This window comes from Leptodactylus fuscus, chromosome 8 (assembly GCF_031893055.1).
Source record: "Leptodactylus fuscus isolate aLepFus1 chromosome 8, aLepFus1.hap2, whole genome shotgun sequence".
NCBI classification, from domain to species: Eukaryota; Metazoa; Chordata; class Amphibia; order Anura; family Leptodactylidae; genus Leptodactylus; species Leptodactylus fuscus.
This window is the reverse complement of record NC_134272.1, coordinates 40,751,709-40,774,100: the sequence shown is the minus strand read 5'-3', so window position 1 is coordinate 40,774,100 and position 22,392 is coordinate 40,751,709. Positions and strand designations below refer to the sequence as shown.

General features: G+C 43.5%; 1 protein-coding gene across 2 annotated transcripts in view; it reads left to right on the top strand.

Annotated features, from left to right (window-relative positions):
- Window positions 1-22,392, top strand: part of GLS (glutaminase) — a 267,993-nt gene that overhangs the window by 17,347 nt on the left and 228,254 nt on the right. For both annotated transcript variants that reach the window (XM_075285137.1, XM_075285138.1), the window contains exon 2: window positions 4,657-4,753. In XM_075285137.1, coding sequence (XP_075141238.1) covers window positions 4,657-4,753 — 97 coding nt within the window. The remainder of the gene's footprint in view (window positions 1-4,656; window positions 4,754-22,392) is intronic.

Here is a 22,392-nt window from a genome sequence, read left to right as displayed (position 1 = left end):
TCCAGACAGAACAAAACAGATGTCAATTAAATCAAAAAGAACTTGTCTGAACTAAAATAAAAATATTCATATATTTTGTACCGTGATATCACTTATTGTCTTGGGACAGCCAAATCTTATTCCTACAAATAGGCACAGAGTTAGTTATAATTCCCGCACAGCTAAATATTGAGGAGAAAACAAACCAAAACATGTAAATAGTTGCCTTCATCTTTTTACCAATTTGCATATTACTATAAAATAAACATAATAATGTTGATCTCATATTTATGCCATTTATCCAATTTTAAAAACATTACCATGAGAGGAGCATTCTCAAAATGGGAAACCTTTCCTGAATAAAAGGACACTTTAGACATTCTAGAAATTCCTTAATGTCCACCCCCAAGCCTATATACACACATATGTGTATACACATACCTACACTTAACCTGCAGTATCCTCACCACAAAACATATCATGTTTCCACTTTCCACTAACCAACAAACTAACAACACAATGCTAAGTGCCAAGCACATTAACCCTTTAGCTGGACTGTCAATGGATGCTCACTATACATTTCCTTACACTCAAAGCCTTTGTTCTTCGCTTAGGACACCAGCAATCTCTAGCCAAGTGTCCCTGGTTTCCACAATTAAAACACTTCCTGGTTACCCTCTATCCCTGTATCTGTCCTGTCTATTCTCCATTGGTAACTCCTGCTCTTTTTTTTTTTTTTTTCTTGAGCGGCATCTTCTTCTCTCTCTCCCATTCCTATTAGTTCATATGGGGGTACCCTACCTCAGAGGGTCCCTCCCCCATACTAGCTGATGGCCAGTCAGCCGTGAGCATCCCACTCCTCTAGGGCAATTAAGACAATAGAGGGTCACTTTTGACTCACCTAGTGGGACCTCCCAAACAGTCACTCTGTTTTCATTGAACTAATCTCTAATGTGCATGTTCTGGGGTAGTGCTCAGGGCAAAACCCTCATTTGGTTTCCACAGACTCCACTTTGTCTGTGTCCCTCTATCGAACACCCCTGAATCATTGCATGTACTTACTCAGATTCTACTCAGTCCTTAGTGTCCAAAACAAGGACTTTTCAATCACTCAGTACTTCCACTCTCGCAACTCTAGGGATTAAGGATGAAGAATAACTCTCTCTTCTGCACCGCTTTTTACACTCTATAACAGATGTAGCAACCAAATGACAGCATGGACAGTAGACAAAGAATGAGGTATAACATTTCCCACCCCACTACAGACAACATACTATTCAGGTTCTTGTACACTATATAATATGGCATCGATTGTTATAACATATGCAGCACTAATCTTCACTCACCGACACACAGGATCCGGGACACGTAGGAACTCAGATTAGTTATTTGGCAAGAAAAGGACTTACCGTTACAGCGCCGTTTTATTCATCTGAGGTCCTCCGGGCCCGTCTCCAAATCGGTTGGTGAGTGGACCAGTACACTATCGGCTGCACATTAAACGATTATCGATGCCCCACGATGGGCGCCAGGTTCTGTCTGGGGAATCATAATACCCCAGAGATATGCTGTCTGTAAAGGAAAATTAATTAACAGGCCAAGATTGGCTACAGCCGATCTTTGACCTGGAGAATCACGAAGACACATGGTGTTTGGTGTATCAAGGTGGATTCTAATTTAATGGTGCACAAAGGTGGTTTAAATACAATACAGACAAGAGCAGGTTGGACTATTCTAACATGGTTGGCATAAAATGATTGGTTATAAGATAAACCTGGCACATGACTATTGGCTGAGGCCTCATGTATTTTGCATCTCATTACAGCTTAATGGACTTTGTACTTTGTCCTTAAACAAAGAAAGTTTCAAAAACACTTATGTGTGAACTAACAGCTTACACTATGTCTATATGCATATATCATGGAAACAGAGATAAGATGTCATGTTGGTGCTAAATGAGTCTCAGTGACCTCCATATACCATGAAGATAAGATATACAAATAGCCAGCTGCGACTTACTTACACAGTTTATGTGTGAAAGGTTACAAGATGACTGACAAAATACAAAGATGGAGGATTTGACTCTAACACTGTGGATGGACATAAGATTTTAATCCTATATTTTTCAAACTCCCCCATACGCTGTATGAAAAGACCTCCGTGTTCTTCCGATGCCATAGTAACAAACCAAGATTCCGATCACGTGATGAATCACCAAACCGGAAACACTAGTGTAGGTGAGATGCATCATGGACCGCAATGCTCACATGTGACCAAACCTATCACATGATCGGAGCTAATAGTCTCAATAAGCCAGATTGCTAAACTGGTACTATCCTTATGTTAACTACATGTTAAGATTGCGATAATCCCTGACTACAGACAATAGAAGCTACACCTCTACTAGCTATTCACATTATCATCCAATTCAAATTGACAATGGACTAAACAGATTTAAGTATATAAAGAAACTACCATAAATGGTGTCATAACCTTTATTACTTATAGTCCTTAAAAATGATTTTAATTTAATTGTTACATCAATAAATGTAAGCTAAGTCTGATCGTATATTAAGACCCCCGGGGTGCCTCGTTCTTAATTTCATGATCCAAAAAGCCTCACGATGGAGGACTTTTTTCCTCCAATCACCTCCCCGCGGGGGTCTTGAGACCCGTTCTATTGCATAAAACCTCAGACTCAAAACATTACCCTGATGTTCATGGAAAAAGTGACGAGAAACCCCTGAGGAATTCTCCTGTTCTTTGTTACTACCTGCAGTATGTTCACTGATCCTTACTTTAACTGCCCTAATCGTACATCCCACGTACTTGAGTCCACATAAAGTGCACTCAACTACGTATATGACATGATCCGTATTACAGTTCATAAAAGAGGCAATTGAAAAGTGATCTGTGTTATCTGAATTATAAAATATAGAAGTTTTACTTGCATACTGACATACAGAACACCTATTCATGCCACATTTGAAAAAACCCCGATAGTTAAGCCAAAGTAAGGATCAGTGAACATATTGCAGGTAGTAACAAAGAACAGGAGAATTCCTCAGGGGTTTCTCGTCACTTTTTCCATGAACATCAGGGTAATGTTTTGAGTCTGAGGTTTTATGCAATAGAACGGGTCTCAAGACCCCCGCGGGGAGGTGATTGGAGGAAAAAAGTCCTCCTTCGTGAGGCTTTTTGGATCATGAAATTAAGAACGAGGCACCCCGGGGGTCTTAATATACGATCAGACTTCGCTTACATTTATTGATGTAACAATTAAATTAAAATCATTTTTAAGGACTATAAGTAATAAAGGTTATGACACCATTTATGGTAGTTTCTTTATATACTTAAATCTGTTTAGTCCATTGTCAATTTGAATTGGATGATAATGTGAATAGCTAGTAGAGGTGTAGCTTTTATTGTCTGTAGTCAGGGATTATCACAATCTTAACATGTAGTTAACATAAGGATAGTACCAGTTTAGCAATCTGGCTTATTGAGACTATTAGCTCCGATCATGTGATAGGTTTGGTCACATGTGAGCATTGCGTTCCATGATGCGTCTCACCTACACTAGTGTTTCCGGTTTGGTGATTCATCACATGATCGGAATCTTGGTTTGTTACTATGGCATCGGAAGAACACGGAGGTCTTTTCATACAGCGTATGGGGGAGTTTGAAAAATATAGGATTAAAATCTTATGTCCATCCACAGTACAGTAAAGTAAGTACAGATTTACATTTCTTATAGTTTGTGTGGTCTGGATTTTGTAGTATGGAGTTTTAAATCACATAGTCGCTATAATCATGATGTAGTGGTTTGCTACAGGGATATGTTCACATTTGACCGGTTTATTAGTATTGAAATGTTTTCACACTAGCGTTTTTTCCGTGGTATATGTATTATTGATAAAAAATTTACATATTTTTTTGTATGTTACTTCGCTCATAAGGTATTGTTGTTGTTGTACGCATTGGGAATTATATTGTCTTTAAGATAAAATCTGTATAATTGTTATTCAACATGCAATGTGTGGTAGATATGGGGTTAAATAGATGAGTGGAGGGTGGAGTCAGGTCGATGTAGTGGTTTAAAAGGAGTATAGGGAGTGATATGTTTGAGCCGTGAGGAAGGGACGAGAGTCCCGAAACGCATCGCTTTTTATATTAGACCTACACCATGGTTGCTATGTAACCTTTTTATTTTTATGGAATAAAAGTTATATTTTATCTACCACGGAACTCTTCATCATCATTCTGGATGCAGCTGGCTTCATTTATTTGCTAAAGAATTTGTATCAAGAACGGGTTGAGTCCACCTGTTGCCGTGCTCTCCGGACATTGTTTATCTTGGTATATGGTGAGCTGAATAATATTTTTTCTTTATCTATTCTTAAACTGGAACTGCTGGACGAAAAAATTGGACATGGAGGCATTTTTCATCTGGTGATTTTTGGATACACACTGCAGTGGAAACTATAATGCAAATTTAAATTGTAGCCTTAGTGTCACCATGTGAGGCATTGGCTTTTCTATTACTTTTTTTTTTTAATTGAATTGCTTGTTTTATTCCTTTGGAATATTGCTGAATTGATATTCACCTCATCTTTTTAAGTCTAAAATATAACATGTATACTATAAAATTGTTTTTCTAAAACTTATGTTTTTCAGAAAAAACAAACAAGGACTTCTACCAAGTTTGGAGGATTTACTCTTTTACACAATTGCTGAGGGACAAGAAAAAATACCAGTTCATAAATTTATAACAGTAAGTAGTGTGCGTGTGTTTTTTTTTTTTTTTTTTTTTTTTTTTTTAAATGAATATGCTTTAGGAAGTCTGTTTCATGAATATACCAAAAATCACTGCTATATCATATGATTTTAAAGTAGAAGTCCCATCTTAATTCTGGTTTTACATAGTTACATAGTAGATGAGGTTGGATGAAGACATCAGTCCATCAAGTCCAACTTATAACCCTACAGTGTTGATCCAGGGGAAGGCAAAAAACCCCATGAGGCTTTACGCCAATTGCCCCATTCCAGGGGAAAAGATTCCTTCCCGACTCCAATCTGGCAGTCATTATAAAAACCCTGTTTCAACGTTTCCTTAAAAACTAGAGTCCATAACCGGTAATATTTTTATTTTCGAGAAAGTCATCCAGGCCCTTTTTGAACTTGTTTAATGAATCCACCATCGCCACTTCCTCGGGCAGAGAGTTCCATAGCCTTGCTGTTCTTATGTGAAGAATCCCCTTCTATGTGCTGGTGAAACTTCCTCTCCTCCAGATGTAGAGGATGTCCCTTTGTCACTGTCCTAGGAGTAAAAAGATCCTTAGAAAGTTCTTTTTAATGTCCCTTCATGTATTTGTACATTGTTATTAGATCTCCCCGTAGACGTCTTTTCTCTAAATTGAATAACCCCAAGTTTGTTAATCTATTGTTGTACTCCAGTCCACCCATTCCCCTAATAGTTTTGGTCTCCCATCTTTGCACTTTTTTAAGTTCATGTGTTTCTTGTATATTGGGGCCCAAAATTACACACAATATTGTAAGTGTGGCCAAACCAGTGATTTGTATAAAGGCATAACCATGTTCTTATAAGAATCTATACCACTTTTAAGGCGACCCATAATTTTATTTGCCTTTTTTTGCCATAATTTTATTTGCCTTGGCAGCAGCTGACACTGGTCAATAAAGGTAAGCTTGCTGTCCACCAAAATCCCCAAGTCTTTTTCATTAGCAGTCTTACGCAGTAATTTACTATTAAGTACATAATCATACATTTTATTACGTCGACCAAAGTGCTTAACCTTACATTTGTCAACATTAAACTTCATTTGCCAAGTCTCCCCCCATGCTTCCAGCTTCCTTAGATCCCCTTGTAATATTTTACTATCCTCCTCATTTTTGATTACCTTAGAAAGTTTAGTATCCTCTGCAGATATGGACTCTCTGCTTTGTAAACCCTCTACCAGGTCATTAATAAAGATATTAAACAAGAGAGGACCTAATACTGACCCCTGTGGCACCCCACTGGTAACTGTGACCCAGTCTAAATATTTACCATTAACAAGTACCCTCTGTTTATTACCGTGTTTCCCCGAAAGTAAGACAGTGTCTTACATTCTTTTTACCCCCAAAAGTCCCACTATATCTTACTTTCGGGGTATGTCTTATATTGGGAAAACCAACCCCCCCGCACTCCAACCCCCCTCCCCCATCACTAATCATATGGATTGAAGAGGCGGCACGCAAGGAGTTAAAGAGGACCTTTCATCAAATCGGGCCCATGCAGTTTTATATACTGCTGGAAAGCTTTCCCGATCCATGCCCGGTGTAAAGCGCTATCGGTCCCGGGACCGTAGCGCTTTAGTGTCAGAAGGGCGTTTCTGACTGTTAGCCACAGTACAGCGCGATAGGCGCCGCGAGGCAGAAGGACGTTCCTGGCTAACAGTCAGAAACGCCCTTCTGACACTAAAGCGCTACGGTCCCGGAACCGATAGCGCTTTACACCGGGCACGGATCGGGAAAGCCGACAGTGCGCTGAATTCAGCGCACTGTCAGCTTTCCAGCAGTATATAAAACTGCATGGGCCCGATTTGATGAAAGGTCCTCTTTAAGCGCCGGCCGCTTCCATACATTGCAATGGGAGCGCGCTATTCAAATAGTATTCGTTCATCTCTAACTTCAATTGTAACTTCTTACAATTGAAGTTAGAGATGCGCGAATACTATTTGAATAGCGCTCTCCCATTGCAATGTGTGGAAGCGGCACTCAGACTTTGCCGACGGCCGCCGCTTAAAGGGATTCTACCATTAAAAGAAGTTCTTTCCTCTTGACCACGTCGGAATAGCCTTGAAAAAGGCTATTCGTCTCCTACCTGTTGCCATAGCCAGCGCCGCCGCCTTCCTCAGCTGCGTCCTCCCCGTCTGTCTCTTCTTTGGGCCTCATGGATGACGCATGCGCAGTCTGCTCTGGCTGCGAGAGCCTGTTAGAGCCGACTGCCCATGCGTCATCCATGAGGCCCGACGGGGACACAGACTGGGCGGACGCAGCTAAGGAAGAAGGCGGTGCTGGCTATGGCAACAGGTAGGAGACGAATAGCCTTTTTTAAGGCTATTCCGACGTGGTCAGAGTAAAGAACTTCTTTTAATGGTAGAATCCCTTTAACTCCTCGCGTGCCGAGCGCTTTCATTCATTTCAATGGAAGCGTGCCATTGAAATGGATAGAAGCGGCTGGCACGCGAGGGGTTAAGCGGCCGCCGGCAAAGTCCTTCTGCACAGCACAGCCAATCGCTCTGTGCTGTGAGAGCTGGGAGGAACACCCCCTCCATCTGCTCGCAGTACTCGTCCATAGCCGATCATTATCAGGGAGGGAGGGGGCGTTCCCCCCTGTCTCTCACAGCACAGCGGAGCCCCGTGTTTCCCCGATACACCCCCCAAAAGTAAGACAGTGTCTTACATTCTTTTTACCCCGAAAGTCCCACTATGTCTTACTTTTGGGGTACGTCTTACATTAGCCGACCTCCCTAAAACCCCCGCTACGTCTTACTATCGGGGGTGTCTTACTATCGGGGAAACACGGTATCAGTGAGCCAGTTGCTAACCCAAATGCATATGTTTTCCCCCAAGTCCCAACATTCTCTTTTTGTGTACCAACCTTTTATGTGGTACAGTATCAAAAGCATTACCCAAGTCCAGTCTTGAATTGACCTCCTCATAGAAGCTGATGTTATACAGTGGGGCAAAAAAGTATTTAGTCAGTCACCAATAGTGCAAGTTCCACCACTTAAAAAGATGAGAAGCGTCTGTAATTTACATCATAGGTAGACCACATTGGTCCCAGCTCTCTGCAGTTCATTCACTAGGTCCCCCCGCGTGGTTCTGGGATTTTTGCTCACCGTTCTTGTGATCATTTTGACCCCACGGGGTGAGATTTTGCGTGGAGCCCCAGATCGAGGGAGATTATCAGTGGTCTTGTATGTCTTCCATTTTCTAATTATTGCTCCCACAGTTGATTTCTTCAATCCAAGCTGGTTGCCTATTGCAGATTCAGTCTTCCCAGCCTGGTGCAACGCTACAATTTTGTTTCTGGTGTCCTTTGACAGCTCTTTGGTCTTCACCATAGTGGAGTTTGGAGTCTGACTGTTTGAGGGTGTGCACAGGTATCTTTTTATACTGATAAGTTTAAACAGGTGCCATTACTACAGGTAATGAGTGGAGGAAAGAGGAGACTCTTAAAGAAGAAGTCACAGGTCTGTGAGAGCCAGAAATCTTGATTGTTTGTAGGTGACCAAATACTTATTTTCCACCATAATTTGCACATAAATTCTTACAAAATCAGACAATGTGATTTTCTGGATTTGTTTTCTCATTTTGTCTCTCATAGTTGAGGTCTACCTATGATGTAAATTACAGACGCCTCTCATCTTTTTAAGTGGTGGAACTTGCACTTTTGGTGACTGACTAAATATTTTTTTGCCCCACTGTAGGTGTTCAGATGTTATAGGTGACCATTGCATAATAGTATGGCGTAGTTGTCAGTGCCTTAAGGCAACATGCTATACTATTAAGGTGGAAGAACGGGAGGCCTCTGGAGCCGATGTTGACTGTAACCCTGCTTCAGCTGAGCTCTGATCAGGGATTTTAAACTTAGATTAGAAGCATCTCAGGGTTTATTGATTCCTCCCCCAGCGGTGAGTTAAGGGGGTGCTCATATGTAATTTTGGCAGCCTGGGGTCTGGCCTTGGACTGCCAAAACCACATACTCAATTGATCATACCAAAATACGAGGAAGTCAGCCTATACATGTGCATAGGCTGACTTCCTGTGTACAACTATCTGCTATCACAAGATCGTTGGTTCAACTACCCTTGTAGGGCATCAAACAAACCCAATTTGAGCATCTCTGGAGAGATCTGAAAATAGCTGTTCACCATCCAAACTGATGGAGCTGGAGAGGATCTGCAAGGAAGAATGGCAGAGGATCCCCAAATCCAGATGTAAAAAACTTGTTGCATCATTCCCAGGAAGACTCATGGCTGTACTAGCTCAAAAGTGTGTTTCTACTCCATACTGAGCAAAGGGTTTGAATACTTATGACTATGTTATATTTCAGTTTTTCTTTTTTAATACATTTGCAAAAATACATACCGTATTTTCCGGACTATAAGCCGCACATAAAAACCTACGATTTCCTCAGAAATCGTAAGTGCGGCTTATAGTCCGGTGCGGCTTATATATGGATGGAAGCGGCGGCAAAGACTGCGTGCCGCTTCCATACATACATAAAAGGCACCGTAAGGGTGCATTCACACTACCGAACGCCGGCGTGTATCACAGCCGTACACGCCGGCGTTACAGCAGGGCTGCCGGACACTTCCTATTCATTTCTATGGGAGCCGGCATGCGAGCGCTCCCTATAGAAATGAATGGAAAAAAGCAGTCCATTCATTTCTATGGGGAGCGCTCGCATGCCTGCTCCCATAGAAATGAATAGGAAGTGTCCGGCAGCCCTGCTGTGACACCGCCGTCCTGAAAGAGAACGTGAAACTTACCCAACGGTGCAGGGCGGGCGGGCATTCAGGCCTCCTCTGCCTCCGATGTTCCGTCCTTCTCCTCCGGCGCTCGCTGATAATGGCCGGGGCGCATGCGCATAATGCTTCTACTGCGCATGTGCCCTGGCCATTATCAGCTTGCGAGCGCCGGAGGAGGACGGAACATCGGAGGAAGAGGAGGCCTGAATGCCCGCCCACCCTGCACCGCTCGGTAAGTTTCACGTTCTCTTTCAGGACGGCGGTGTCACAGCAGGGCTGCCGGACACTTCCTATTCATTTCTATGGGAGCAGGCATGCGAGCGCTCCCCATAGAAATGAATGGACTGCTTTTTTCCATTCATTTCTATAGGGAGCGCTCGCATGCCGGCTCCCATAGTAATGAATAGGAAGTGTCCGGCAGCCCTGCTGTAACGGGGGGGGGGGGGGGGGGGGTGTGTGTGTGTGTGTAGTAGTTTAACCTAACGTTTACGGTTGGGCTCTATCAGCATGATTTTGCTGATAGAGCCCCTCCTCGCCTGCCGAGCGCTTCCAATAGAAGCGGCTGGCACGCGTGGGGTTAAGCGGCCGCTGGCAAAGTCTGCCTGCCGCAGCTTTCAATAAGATATAATGCGCACCGGACTGCGGCTTATAGTCCGGTGCGCCTTATATATGAACCGAGACGGACTATAAGGCGCTCATGGGCAATGCGGCTTATAGTCCAGTGCGCCTTATAGTCCGTAAAATACGGTACCTTTTTTTTGTCAAGATGGGGTGCTGAGTGTACATTAATGAGAAATAAAATTGAACTTTTTTGATTTTAGCAAATGGCTACGATGAAACGAGTGAAAAATTTAAAGGGGGGTCTAAATACTTTCTGTACCCACTGTATGACATCCCTTATTGATAAATAATGTGTGATGCATGAGTAGAATAAATTAACATATGGCAATGAAATATACCATACATAGAGCTACAACACCACATGGTGGTGAATAATGTGTAATACACAGAAATGTAAAATGCAATACGATAATAAAATATATCATTATTAGAAATAGACAAAATGCTGTTAGGTAATAACATGTGATTTTTCTACACATTGATGTAATAAATGCAGGTAAATACTAATGGTAATAGATACTACAGCACATATATTCTGAGTATAGTATTTTAACCCTTTCCCAACCCACATAGCCGCAGATTGTCTGTTATTTTATACAGCAGACACCCAGTGCTAATGCGTGCCATCGATCACAGGCTTTAAACTGTCTGGCACCTCAGTCAAAACTGACTGAGGTGCGATTTTACAAGCGTCCTATGTTCCCCGTACACGGAAATTTAAAAAATTTACGTGTGTCAGAATATGGTGACTTATAGAAAAAAAAAATTGACACAGTGTTTGGATTTTTGTTAAGGGGTTAAAATGTAAATAAAACCATATAAATTTGGTATCTTCAGATTCACACTGAAACATAGAATATGGATGTCATTTTGGCTGCACAGTGAACGCCATAAAAACTAAGCTTGTAAGAAAGTTGCCCAATTCCAGCTTCCCAGTACATTGTACAGAATAATTAATGGTAGCTTCATGAAGAAAAATTTGTCTTTCAAACATTAAAACATCATATGGCTCTGAGAGTGGAAAAATTAAAAAAGTTATGAGTCACAACCAAACATCAAAAAATACCTGCGGCGGGAAGGGGTTAAAAAACAATTTGTAACTATTAAAGTGATACGTGACGATGCGCAGTGCAAAACAGAAAGTGACAATGGTGAACAAAACAATAATGATAAGTGTGTGTGGAGAAGAGGAGGAGGGGTTGTATTGTAGTAAAAGTGTGGAACTCCAGTGACAAATTTGTAGATCTAGCCTTGCGAATAGGCAGGCAAACGATAGCTATATAATACTGTATATGAATACAAAACACAACACTTTAAAATATATAGAGACAACAAGGAAACCTCATATGCATCACATAAAAAAATGTTTAAAACTCAATAATATCAACAAGATACAAAAAGATACAAATGAGCTTTATTAGCATTACCAAAGAATAAAAACATTTGGTGTTGCCAAAGTAAAAAAAAAAAGGGGAGTTGGGAGTGGTGGAGGGGGGTGGGTACGGGGTTTGTGGGTTGGGGGTTTGAGTGTCCTTAGGGTCTCGTTGTTCTAATTGGGGCATGTGGGTATGGGATAAACAGGTGATGAAGGGGGGGGGGGCACTTAGTGGTGTTCGAGTGGTGGGTGAGGGGTTTAATAGTCTATGGGGGGTGGAGGGTTTGATAGTCCATGCGTCTCATCTTCCTCTTGTTTGGTGACAGCTGGACCAGTAGGATGTAGAGTTTCCTCTTCTCGTCTGCAGATGTGAAGTCTGGGATGTGGGTAGAGAGTCTTTGGTAGTAGATGGCCCTCACAGCTGAGTATTTGGTGCAGTGTAGCAGGAAGTGGGTCTCGTCTTCTAGGGCCCCTTGGTCGCAGTGCTGGCACAGTCTGTTCTCCCATGGCTTTTACGTCTGCCTGTGTTGGCCTGTTTCGATCTCTAGGTTGTGGGCGCTCAGTCTGTACCGGCTCAAGGTCTGTCTGTGTTTGGGATGGCGTATTATCTCCAAGTAGGTGGCCATGGTGTAGTCCCTTTCTAGAGATTGGTACACAGTGAGTTTCTTGGAGTTATTTCGTTTCTCCATTCTTCAGTGTACCGCTCTCTATTTGCCTCTGTGGTTGCCTTTATTTGAGCCTTGGTCATCATCTGTTGGTGTTTTTGGTTTGGTGGTTGGCTGCTGTTTGGTTGGGGGGTGTCGGGTTTGCTCAGGTCTCTGTGGCTTAGCCATGCTTGGTGGTGGTCGGAGTCGGGGTTGCTCTCTTGAATGTGTGCCTGGAATGCTAGCGCGCTCTTCTGTATGGTGAGCCATAGGGGGAGTCTGCCTAGCTCTGCCCTGCAGGCCCTGTTGGAGGTGCTGCGATGGACATAGGGCAGGTATTTGCAGAACTCCAGGTGGAAGGTCTCTGTTGGGCTAGTGTCCCATTTTTGCTGGTCTCAGTAAGTGGCTGGGCCCCAAACCTCACTGCCATAGAGGAGGATCGGGGCGATGACTGCATCAAATATCCTCAGACCCTCACCAGTGGTTTGAGGTGGTACAGTTGTCTTCTGATGGCGTAGAAGGTTCTGCAGGCTTTTGCTTTCAGGGTTTCTATTACTGTTTTGAAGCTTCCTGATTGGCTGAGCTCCAGCCCCAGGTAGGTGTAGATGTTGGTTTTCTCCAGTGTGGAGCTGTTCAGTGTGAATTGTGGGGTGGGGGCTTTGTTGTGGCCCTTCTTCTGAAATACCATGACTTTGGTCTTCTTGTGTTTGATGTGTAGGGCCCATGTGGTGCTGAATTTTTCTAGCACTGACAGGCTTTCTTGTAGGTCTTTCTCGGTGGGGGACAGGAGTAGGAGGTCGTCGGCGTATAGCAGGAACTTCACCTTATGGTCGTTCAGGGTGAGGCCTGGGATTGGTGATGCCTCTAGGGCTGCAGCCAGTTCATTGATGTAGATGTTGAAGAGCGTGGACCTCAGGCTACAGCTTTGTCTGACGCCTCGGGCCTGTTGGAAGTATGCTGTCCTTTTCCCATTCACCTTCACACTGCATTGGTTTCCATTGTAGGAACTCTTGATGATGTCATACGTTCTTCCTCCTATTCCACTCTCTAGGAGTTTTAGGAGAAGGCCTGGGTGCCATACTGAGTCGAATGCCTTCTTAAAGTCCACAAAGCAGGCAAATATCTTGCCTCTTCTGGTGTTGTGGACGTGGGTCTTGATGAGGCTGTACAGGGTGTAGATATGGTCTGTGGTGCGGTGGTTTGGCATGAACCCTGCTTGGCTATTGCTGAGGACCCCGTGTTGTGTGAGGAAGGTGAGGATTCTGTTATTGATGATGCTGTTGAACAGTTTCCCCAGCGTGCTGCTGACGCAGATCCCTCTGTAATTGTTGGGGTCGTATTGGTCTCCATTCTTGTAGATTGGGGTTATGAGGCCTTTGTTCCAGTCTTGTGGGAAGTGTATATCTTTTATGGTGATTGGTGAGTCCAGAGGGTTCTGGAAGTCCTTGATGACTTTCTCCATATCCCTCAGTTTGGTGGTTATCTGTTGCTGTTCTGGGGTTAGGTCTTCTTCAGGGATGTTTTTGTAGAGACCTCTGAAGTAGTTGAGCCAGATATTGCTGTTTTGGATGTGGAGGGAGTTTTTTTCTTGGGCTTTGTGCCCATATGGTGCCAGGTCTCCCAGAATGAGCTGTCCTGGAGGGAGTCCTCTAGTTGCTCTATTTTGTGGGAGAGGTACCTGTTTCTTCTCTCTGAGGGTGCATTTGTATCGCTTGAGCAGATTGTCATAGGCTTCCCTCGCCTGCTTGTTGTTGGGGTCTCTGTGTTTTTGGTTGGAGGCTTTTCTTAGGGAACGGCGTAATGCTCTGCAGTTACTGTCGAACCATTTGTGGGACTGTTTATTGGTTTGTCTTATGGGTTTGGTTCGTTTCAGGCCTGCTAGTTCTCCTGTGGTCTGTAGGATGTACTTGAGATCCTTCACAGCTCTGGTGACTATACACATAGATGTAGAACTCAGCTATGTGCAGATTGAGGAAAAGAAACTCTCAACAACGTCAAATGTACACTGCCACTAAAATGACAAATGTTATTAAAAAAAATTCACTGATGGGCATCATCAATGTACTAACAGGCATATCTCAAAAAATCACAAAAAAAAAAAAGTAAAACTCTCATTATTATTGAGGCCCTGGGGTTGCACTGTATCCAAAGTGTAAATCCAGCGACTTTCTACTTGGGCCAGTCTTTTCTTTCAGTTTCCTACCCGCGGTCCCATAGAGACCTAATCGATCGCGCGTACCCTAAAACTGAATGGTTCACAATTGTGGTAAATGTTAAAGTTCTTGTCAAACTAGAAGGAACGTCCACCTCTCTAGCATTCAGGATATCCAGAACATGTTCTCATACTCTCCGGAGAAGTTCCCGTCTGGTTAAACCTACATAAGTAAAACCTGATGATTGGTAAGACAGACTACAGTGGATCTCATCTACTCTATCATGGAAAAGGTTCCAGAATATCCTTGCTGTGTCAATATTACAGGAAGCCACAGGTTTTGTATCTTCGTTTTGGCCGACTCGCATTGAGAAGCAATTGCCCACTTTTACCCACAAAGTGACTGTGTACCAAGAATGCCTTTTATACTACGGGACCTACGGTATGTTATAAAAGGTTGCGCCCCGAGATATTTTTTTGAGGGTCAAATCATTTGTTCAAGACCCCCAATATTTTCCCCAGTGAAAATTAAACAGCTGTCTGTATTGTGTGAAACCTTGATTTCTCAGAAGGCGGTAAGAGAATCTTCTGCTGAGACCCAGATGGCGAAATCTACTGCAAGAGCAGCTGTGCAAAGCTCTCTACAAAAGATAACGTCCAGTGACGACATAGAGGCATATCTGCATGTCTTTGAGAGGATTGCTGAACGTGAAAATCTGCCAAAAGAACGGTGGGCCGTTGTCCTGGCGCCCTTTCTAACCAGGGAACCACAGAAGGCATATTATGACATATGGAAGCCAGAGACTATTCTAAGCTGAGGAGTGAGATCCTGGCCCATCTTGGGGTGACTATGCATGTACGAGCCGGAAGGGTACACTACTGGACTTTTTCTGAAAGTCTCCCACCCAGGTCTCAAGTGCATGACCTAATTACATCATGGAAGTCAGATTTGCATATTCTTCTCATGTTCCTTTGCACAGTGGAGCGCTCATCGAAACAGTCCTTGGCTGAGAGACTTGTACCTGGTAAAATCCCAACATCATTGCAAACAAAGGCCTCTGAGAAGGTCGGCATGATGTTAAAGGGAGCGCCCTCTATTGGTTTGCTTGACTGAGACTCTGTCTTCCTATTTGCATCATGGAAGATAAACTTGCACATTCTCAGTGAGCGCCCTCTATTGGTGTGCATTCTTGAGGCATTCACAGCCATGAATAAAGAATGGTACCAGAATGTCCTCCAAGATCAACTTCTCCCAACCGTCCAAGAGCAGTTTGGCGATCAACAATGCCTTTTCCAGCATGGTGGAGCACATTGCCATAAAGCAAAGGTGATAACTAAATGGCTCAGGGAACAAAACATAGAGATTTTGGGTCCATGGCCTGGAAACTCCCCAGATCTTAATCCCATTGAGAACTTGTGGTCAATCATCAAGAGACGGGTGGACAAACAAAAACCTACAAATTCTGACAAAATGAAAGCATTGATTGTGGAAGAATGGAGGGAGATCCTGCTAGGCCAACCCAGCATTGAATTTTAGGTGGGAGCGACCGGATATATTTATCTAGGACCATCCTTTCCACCATCTGTGCAGGGGAGGCCTCTTCAGGATATAGCCAGTTCTTTACCAGGTAACTAAGAAACATGGGAAGAATAGGCAAATCTGACTTCCATGATGTAATTAGGAATAATTACATCATGGAAGTCAGATTTGCCTATTCTTCCCATGTTTCTTAGTTACCTGGTAAAGAACTGGCTATATCCTGAAGAGGCCTCCCTTGCACAGATGGTGGAAAGGATGGTCCTAGATAAATATATCCGGTCGCTCCCACCTAAAATTCAACGCTGGGTTGGCCTAGCAGGATCTACAGTCATGGCCAAAAGTTTTGAGAATGACACAAATATTATATTTTCACATGATTTGCTGCCCTCTGGTTTTTATGTGTGTTTATCAGATGTTTTTATCACATACAGAAATAGAATTGCAATCATATTATGAGTAACAAAAGCTTATATTGACAGAATGAGTTAATGCAGCAAGTCAATATTTGCAGTGTTGACCCTTCTTCTTCAGGACCTCTGCAATTCTCCCTGGCATGCTCTCAATCAACTTCTGGACCAAATCCTGACTGATAGCAGTCCATTCTTGCACAATCAATGCTTGCATTTTGTCAGAATTTGTAGGTTTTTGTTTGTCCAACTGTCTCTTGATGATTGACCACAAGTTCTCAATGGGATTAAGATCTGGGGAGTTTCCAGGCCATGGACCCAAAATCTCTGTTTTGTTCCCTGAGCCATTTAGTTATCACCTTTGCTTTATGGCAAGGTGCTCCATCATGCTGGAAAAGGCATTGTTGATCGCCAAACTGCTCTTGGACGGTTGGGAGAAGTTGATCTTGGAGGACATTCTGGTACCATTCTTTATTCATGGCTGTGTTTTTAGGCAAGACTGTGAGAGAGCCGATTCCCTTGGCTGAGAAGCAACCCCACACATGAATGGTTTCAGGATGCTTTACAGTTGTCATAAGACAAGACTGGTGGTAGCGCTCACCTCGTCTTCTCCGAATAAGCTGTTTTCCAGATGTCCCAAACAATCGAAAAGGGGATTCATCAGAGAAAATGACTTTATCCCAGTCCTCAGCAGTCCACTCCCTGTACCTTTTGCAGAATATCAGTCTGTCCCTGATGTTTTTTTCTGGAGAGAAGTGGCTTCTTCGCTGTCCTCCGTGAGACCAGGCCTTGCTCCAAGAGTCTCCGCCTCACAGTGCGTGCAGATGCACTCACACCTGCCTGCTGCCATTCCTGAGCAAGCTCTGCACTGCTGGTAGCCCGCAGCTGAAACACTTTTAAGAGATGGTCCTGGCGCTTGCTGGTCTTTCTTGGGCGCCCTGGAGCCTTTTTGCCAACAATGGAACCTCTCTCCTTGAAGTTCTTGATGATGCGATAGATTGTTGACTGAGGTGCAATCTTTCTAGCTGCAATACTCTTCCCTGTTAGGCCATTTTTGTGCAGTGCAATGATGATTGCACGTGTTTCTTTAGAGATAACCATGGTTAACAGAAGAAAAAACAATGATGCACCAGCCTCCTTGTAAAGTGTCCAGTGGTGTCATTCTTACTTAATCATGACAGATTGATCTCCAGCCCTGTCCTCATCAACACCCACACCTGTGTTAATGGAGCAATCACTGAAACGATGTTAGATGGTCCTTTTAAGGCAGGGCTACAATGATGATGAAATGTGTTTTGGGGGATAAAGTTCATTTTCTAGGCAAATATTGACTTTACAAGTAATTTGCTGTTAAGCTGATCACTCTTTATAACATTCTGGAGTATATGCAAATTGCCATTAGAACAACTGAAGCAGTAGACTTTGTAAAAATTAATATTTGTATCATTCTGAAACTTTTGGCCATGACTGTACGGCTGCGGACCAGCTAGTATGCCTGGTTGAGACATATTGAGCCACTGAGGAGCTCCTGCACACACCCTCCAGACCAGCCACTCCAAGAACTGGTAAGATGATACCAACCGTTAGAGGTGTAAAGAAGGTTGGGATAGAAGGGTGTTACCAAGGTGAACAGGCAGCTGGGATTGTGACGTATAAGCCCAAGACTCAAAATGGGGATCAATCCCGTTCACAATGTTGGCAGTGCCACAGGTTAGGTCATGTAGCTTCGGACTGTCCCCCCACAACTGAACCCATGGACTGTAGTACTTCTCGGCGAGTATTGTTGTTTGCTCACCCCTCTTGTTCGGCAGAGACTGTGTCTGGACCACAGATGTGCGCTGTGACTGTTGCTGGGTGTGCTTTACTGGCTCTCCTGGACTCTGGAATCCTGTTAACCCTGGTGCACCGTGATTTGGTCCATCGTGCACTGTACAGTGGACAAACTATTGCAGAGTATCCATTAGCAGAGGTCACTGTAACAACTACCTCTGGCACCGCCTCCCACAAAGTGGGCGTGGTTAAGTCCCTGTTCCATAGTATGATCATAGGGAGGGATTTTGCTCTGTTTTGGGATATGTGGAAGAAACAGAAGCTACTGTGTCCTGAAAATGCTAATGCTGGTAATGTCAATCCTAAGATTAACCCTGAACCCTTTGATCCTGACAGGGAAACACCAGCTGTAGGGGTGACCCCAGATGGTAATAATTTTTCCCTGTCTGTATTAGCTGGTGATGCTGAAATTCAGGAGGGAGTACCGGAGATGCCTGAGCTCGAGGTGTCCCGTGACATTTTTGGGACCGCTCAAATTAGAGATCCTAATGAGATGCCAGGGAAAACATAAAGGTGGTGAATGGTGAACCCCAGTATCCAGGGACTGACAAGGAGTTCCCTTATATGTCCATGAACCAGGATCTACTGTATAGGGTGGACCAAATACGAGTAGAAATTGTCAAACAATTGGTGGTACCCCGTCCCTATCAAAGAGTGGTTCTAGATTTAGCACATATGCATGTACTGGGATAACAGTTAGGTTATGGGAAAACCAAAGAACGCATATTACAGCGGTTTTATAAGTATGGGGTGGAAAGACATCTGTGAGAGTACTGTAGCTCCTGCCCGGTGTGCCAACTAACTGCTCCACTGTCACACTTCAGGAGTCCTCTAGTACCCCTGCTTATTATAGATGTCCCCTTTGAAAGTATAGCCATGAATTTGGTAGGACCTCTTGTAAAATCCGCCCAGGAACACCAGTATATTCTAGTGGCACTAGACTATTCTACCTGGTACTCTGAAGCTGTGCCCCTTAGACTTCAGCACAGTTAATTGCAAAGGTGCTATTTTATATACAAAAACTGTTATATCCAGCTCACCCTTCAGATAATGACCGCCTTGCTGTGGTGCACGGAGCCAGGTGGACTTATACCCGCAGTATAGATTTCTATGAAATCTCTGTGGATATGATGACTTTTTAAAGACAAAGAGTAAAGGTTACTTTTTAATATATCCTTGCCTGGTCGGTGCTGGAATTACCTTTCGTACCTTGGTGAGCTTTTTTATATGTTTTCTTGGACAGGAATACCTAAAGAGATCCTGACCGACTGAGGGACCCCCTTTATGTCCAAAGTTATGAAGGAAATGTGTAATCTGCTGTGTATCAATCATCTGAAAACCTCTGTTTATTACCCCCAGACAGATGGCCTGGTTGAGCATTTTAACAAACCCTTAAGGGAATGTTTAAAAAGGGTGGTTAGTAGAGATGAGCGAACAGTGTTCTATCGAACTCATGTTCGATCGGATATTAGGCTGTTCGGCATGTTCGAATCGAATCGAACACCGCGTGGTAAAGTGCGCCATTACTCGATTCCCCTCCCACCTTCCCTGGCGCCTTTTTTGCTCCAATAACAGCGCAGGGTAGGTGGGACAGGAACTACGACACCGGTGACGTTGAAAAAAGTAGGCAAAACCCATTGGCTGCCGAAAACATGTGACCTCTAATTTAAAAGAACAGCGACGCCCAGCTTCGCGTCATTCTGAGCTTGCAATTCACCGGGGACGGAGGTTTCCGTCCAGTTAGCTAGGGGTTAGATTCTGGGTAGGCAGGGACAGGCTAGGATAGGAAGGAGAAGACAACCAACAGCTCTTATAAGAGCTAAATTCCAGGGAGAAGCTTGTCAGTGTAACGTGGCACTGACGGGCTCAATCGCCGCAACCCAGCTTTCCGCGGATCCTGAATGGAATACACTGACAGTGTATTCCCGTATACCCGATATATACCCCCGATACCCGTTCCAACGGTGTGCCCCCCCACCTTCACCCCAGAAATACCCTGCAAGTCCCCTAGCAATAGAATTGGGGCTATATACACCCACTATTTTTGCTACTGCCATATAGTGCCATTGTCTCACTGGGAATTCAAAGAATATATTGGGCTTACATATAACTTCAATTCCAGGGAGAAGCTTGTCAGTGTAACGTGGCACTGACGGGCTCAATCGCCGCAACCCAGCTTTCCCAGGATCCTGAATGGAACACACTGACAGTGTATTCCCGTATACCCCATATATACACCCCAAATCCCCGTTCCAACGGTGTGCCCCCCCACCTTCACCTCAGAAATACCCTGCAAGTCCCCTAGCAATAGAATTGGGGCTATATACACCCACTATTTTTGCTACTGGTATATAGTGCCATTGTCTGACTGGGAATTCAAAGAATATATTGGGGTTACGTGCACCCACAATTTTTGCTACTGGTATATAGTGCCATTGTCTGACTGGGAATTCAAAGAATATATTGGGGTTACGTGCACCCACAATTTTTGCTACTGGTATATAGTGCCATTGTCTCACTGGGAATTCAAAGAATATATGGGGGTTACGTGCACCCACAATTTTTGCTACTGCTATACAGTGCCATTGTCTCACTGGGAATTCAAAGAATATATTGGGGTTATGTGCACCCACAATTTTTGCTACTGGTATATAGTGCCATTGTCTGACTGGGAATTCAAAGAATATATTGGGGTTACAAATACCCTCATTTCTTGCTACTGCCATATAGTGCCAGTTTCTGACTGGTAATTCAAAGAATATATTGGGGTTACGTGCACCCACAATTTTTGCTACTGGTATATAGTGCCATTGTCTGACTGGGAATTCAAAGAATATATTGGGGTTACAAATACCCTCATTTCTTGCTACTGGTATATAGTGCCATTGTCTGACTGGGAATTCAAAGAATATATTGGGGTTATGTGCACCCACAATTTTTGCTACTGCTATATAGTGCCAGTTTCTGACTGGTAATTCAAAGAATATATTGGGGTTACGTGCACCCACAATTTTTGCTACTGGTATATAGTGCCAGTTTCTGACTGGGAATTCAAAGAATATATGGGGGTTACGTGCACCCACAATTTTTGCTACTGCTATATAGTGCCATTGTCTCACTGGGAATTCAAAGAATATATTGGGGTTACGTGCACCCACAATTTTTGCTACTGGTATATAGTGCCATTGTCTCACTGGGAATTCAAAGAATATATGGGGGTTATGTGCACCCACAATTTTTGCTACTGGTATACAGTGCCATTGTCTCACTGGGAATTCAAAGAATATATTGGGGTTACGTGCACCCACAATTTTTGCTACTGCTATACAGTGCCATTGTCTCACTGGGAATTCAAAGAATATATTGGGGTTACGTGCACCCACAATTTTTGCTACTGCTATACAGTGCCATTGTCTCACTGGGAATTCAAAGAATATATTGGGGTTACATGCACCCACAATTTTTGCTACTTGTATATAGTGCCATTGTCTCACTGGGAATTCAAAGAATATATTGGGCTTACATATAACTTAAATTCCAGGGAGAAGCTTGTCAGTGTAACGTGGCACTGACGGGCTCAATCGCCGCAACCCAGCTTTCCCAGGATCCTGAATGGAACACACTGACAGTGTATTCCCGTATACCCCATATATACACCCCAAATCCCCGTTCCAACGGTGTGCCCCCCCACCTTCACCTCAGAAATACCCTGCAAGTCCCCTAGCAATAGAATTGGGGTTATATACACCCACTATTTTTGCTACTGGTATATAGTGCCATTGTCTGACTGGGAATTCAAAGAATATATTGGGGTTACGTGCACCCACAATTTTTCCTACTGGTATATAGTGCCATTGTCTCACTGGGAATTCAAAGAATATATGGGGGTTACATGCACCCACAATTTTTGCTACTGCTATACAGTGCCATTGTCTCACTGAAAATTCAAAGAATATATGGGGGTTATGTGCACCCACAATTTTTGCTACTGGTATACAGTGCCATTGTCTCACTGGGAATTCAAAGAATATATTGGGGTTACGTGCACCCACAATTTTTGCTACTGCTATACAGTGCCATTGTCTCACTGGGAATTCAAAGAATATATTGGTGTTACGTGCACCCACAATTTTTGCTACTGGTATATAGTGCCATTGTCTGACTGGGAATTCAAAGAATATATGGGGGTTACGTGCACCCACAATTTTTGCTACTGCTATACAGTGCCATTGTCTCACTGGGAATTCAAAGAATATATTGGGGTTACATGCACCCACAATTTTTGCTACTTGTATATAGTGC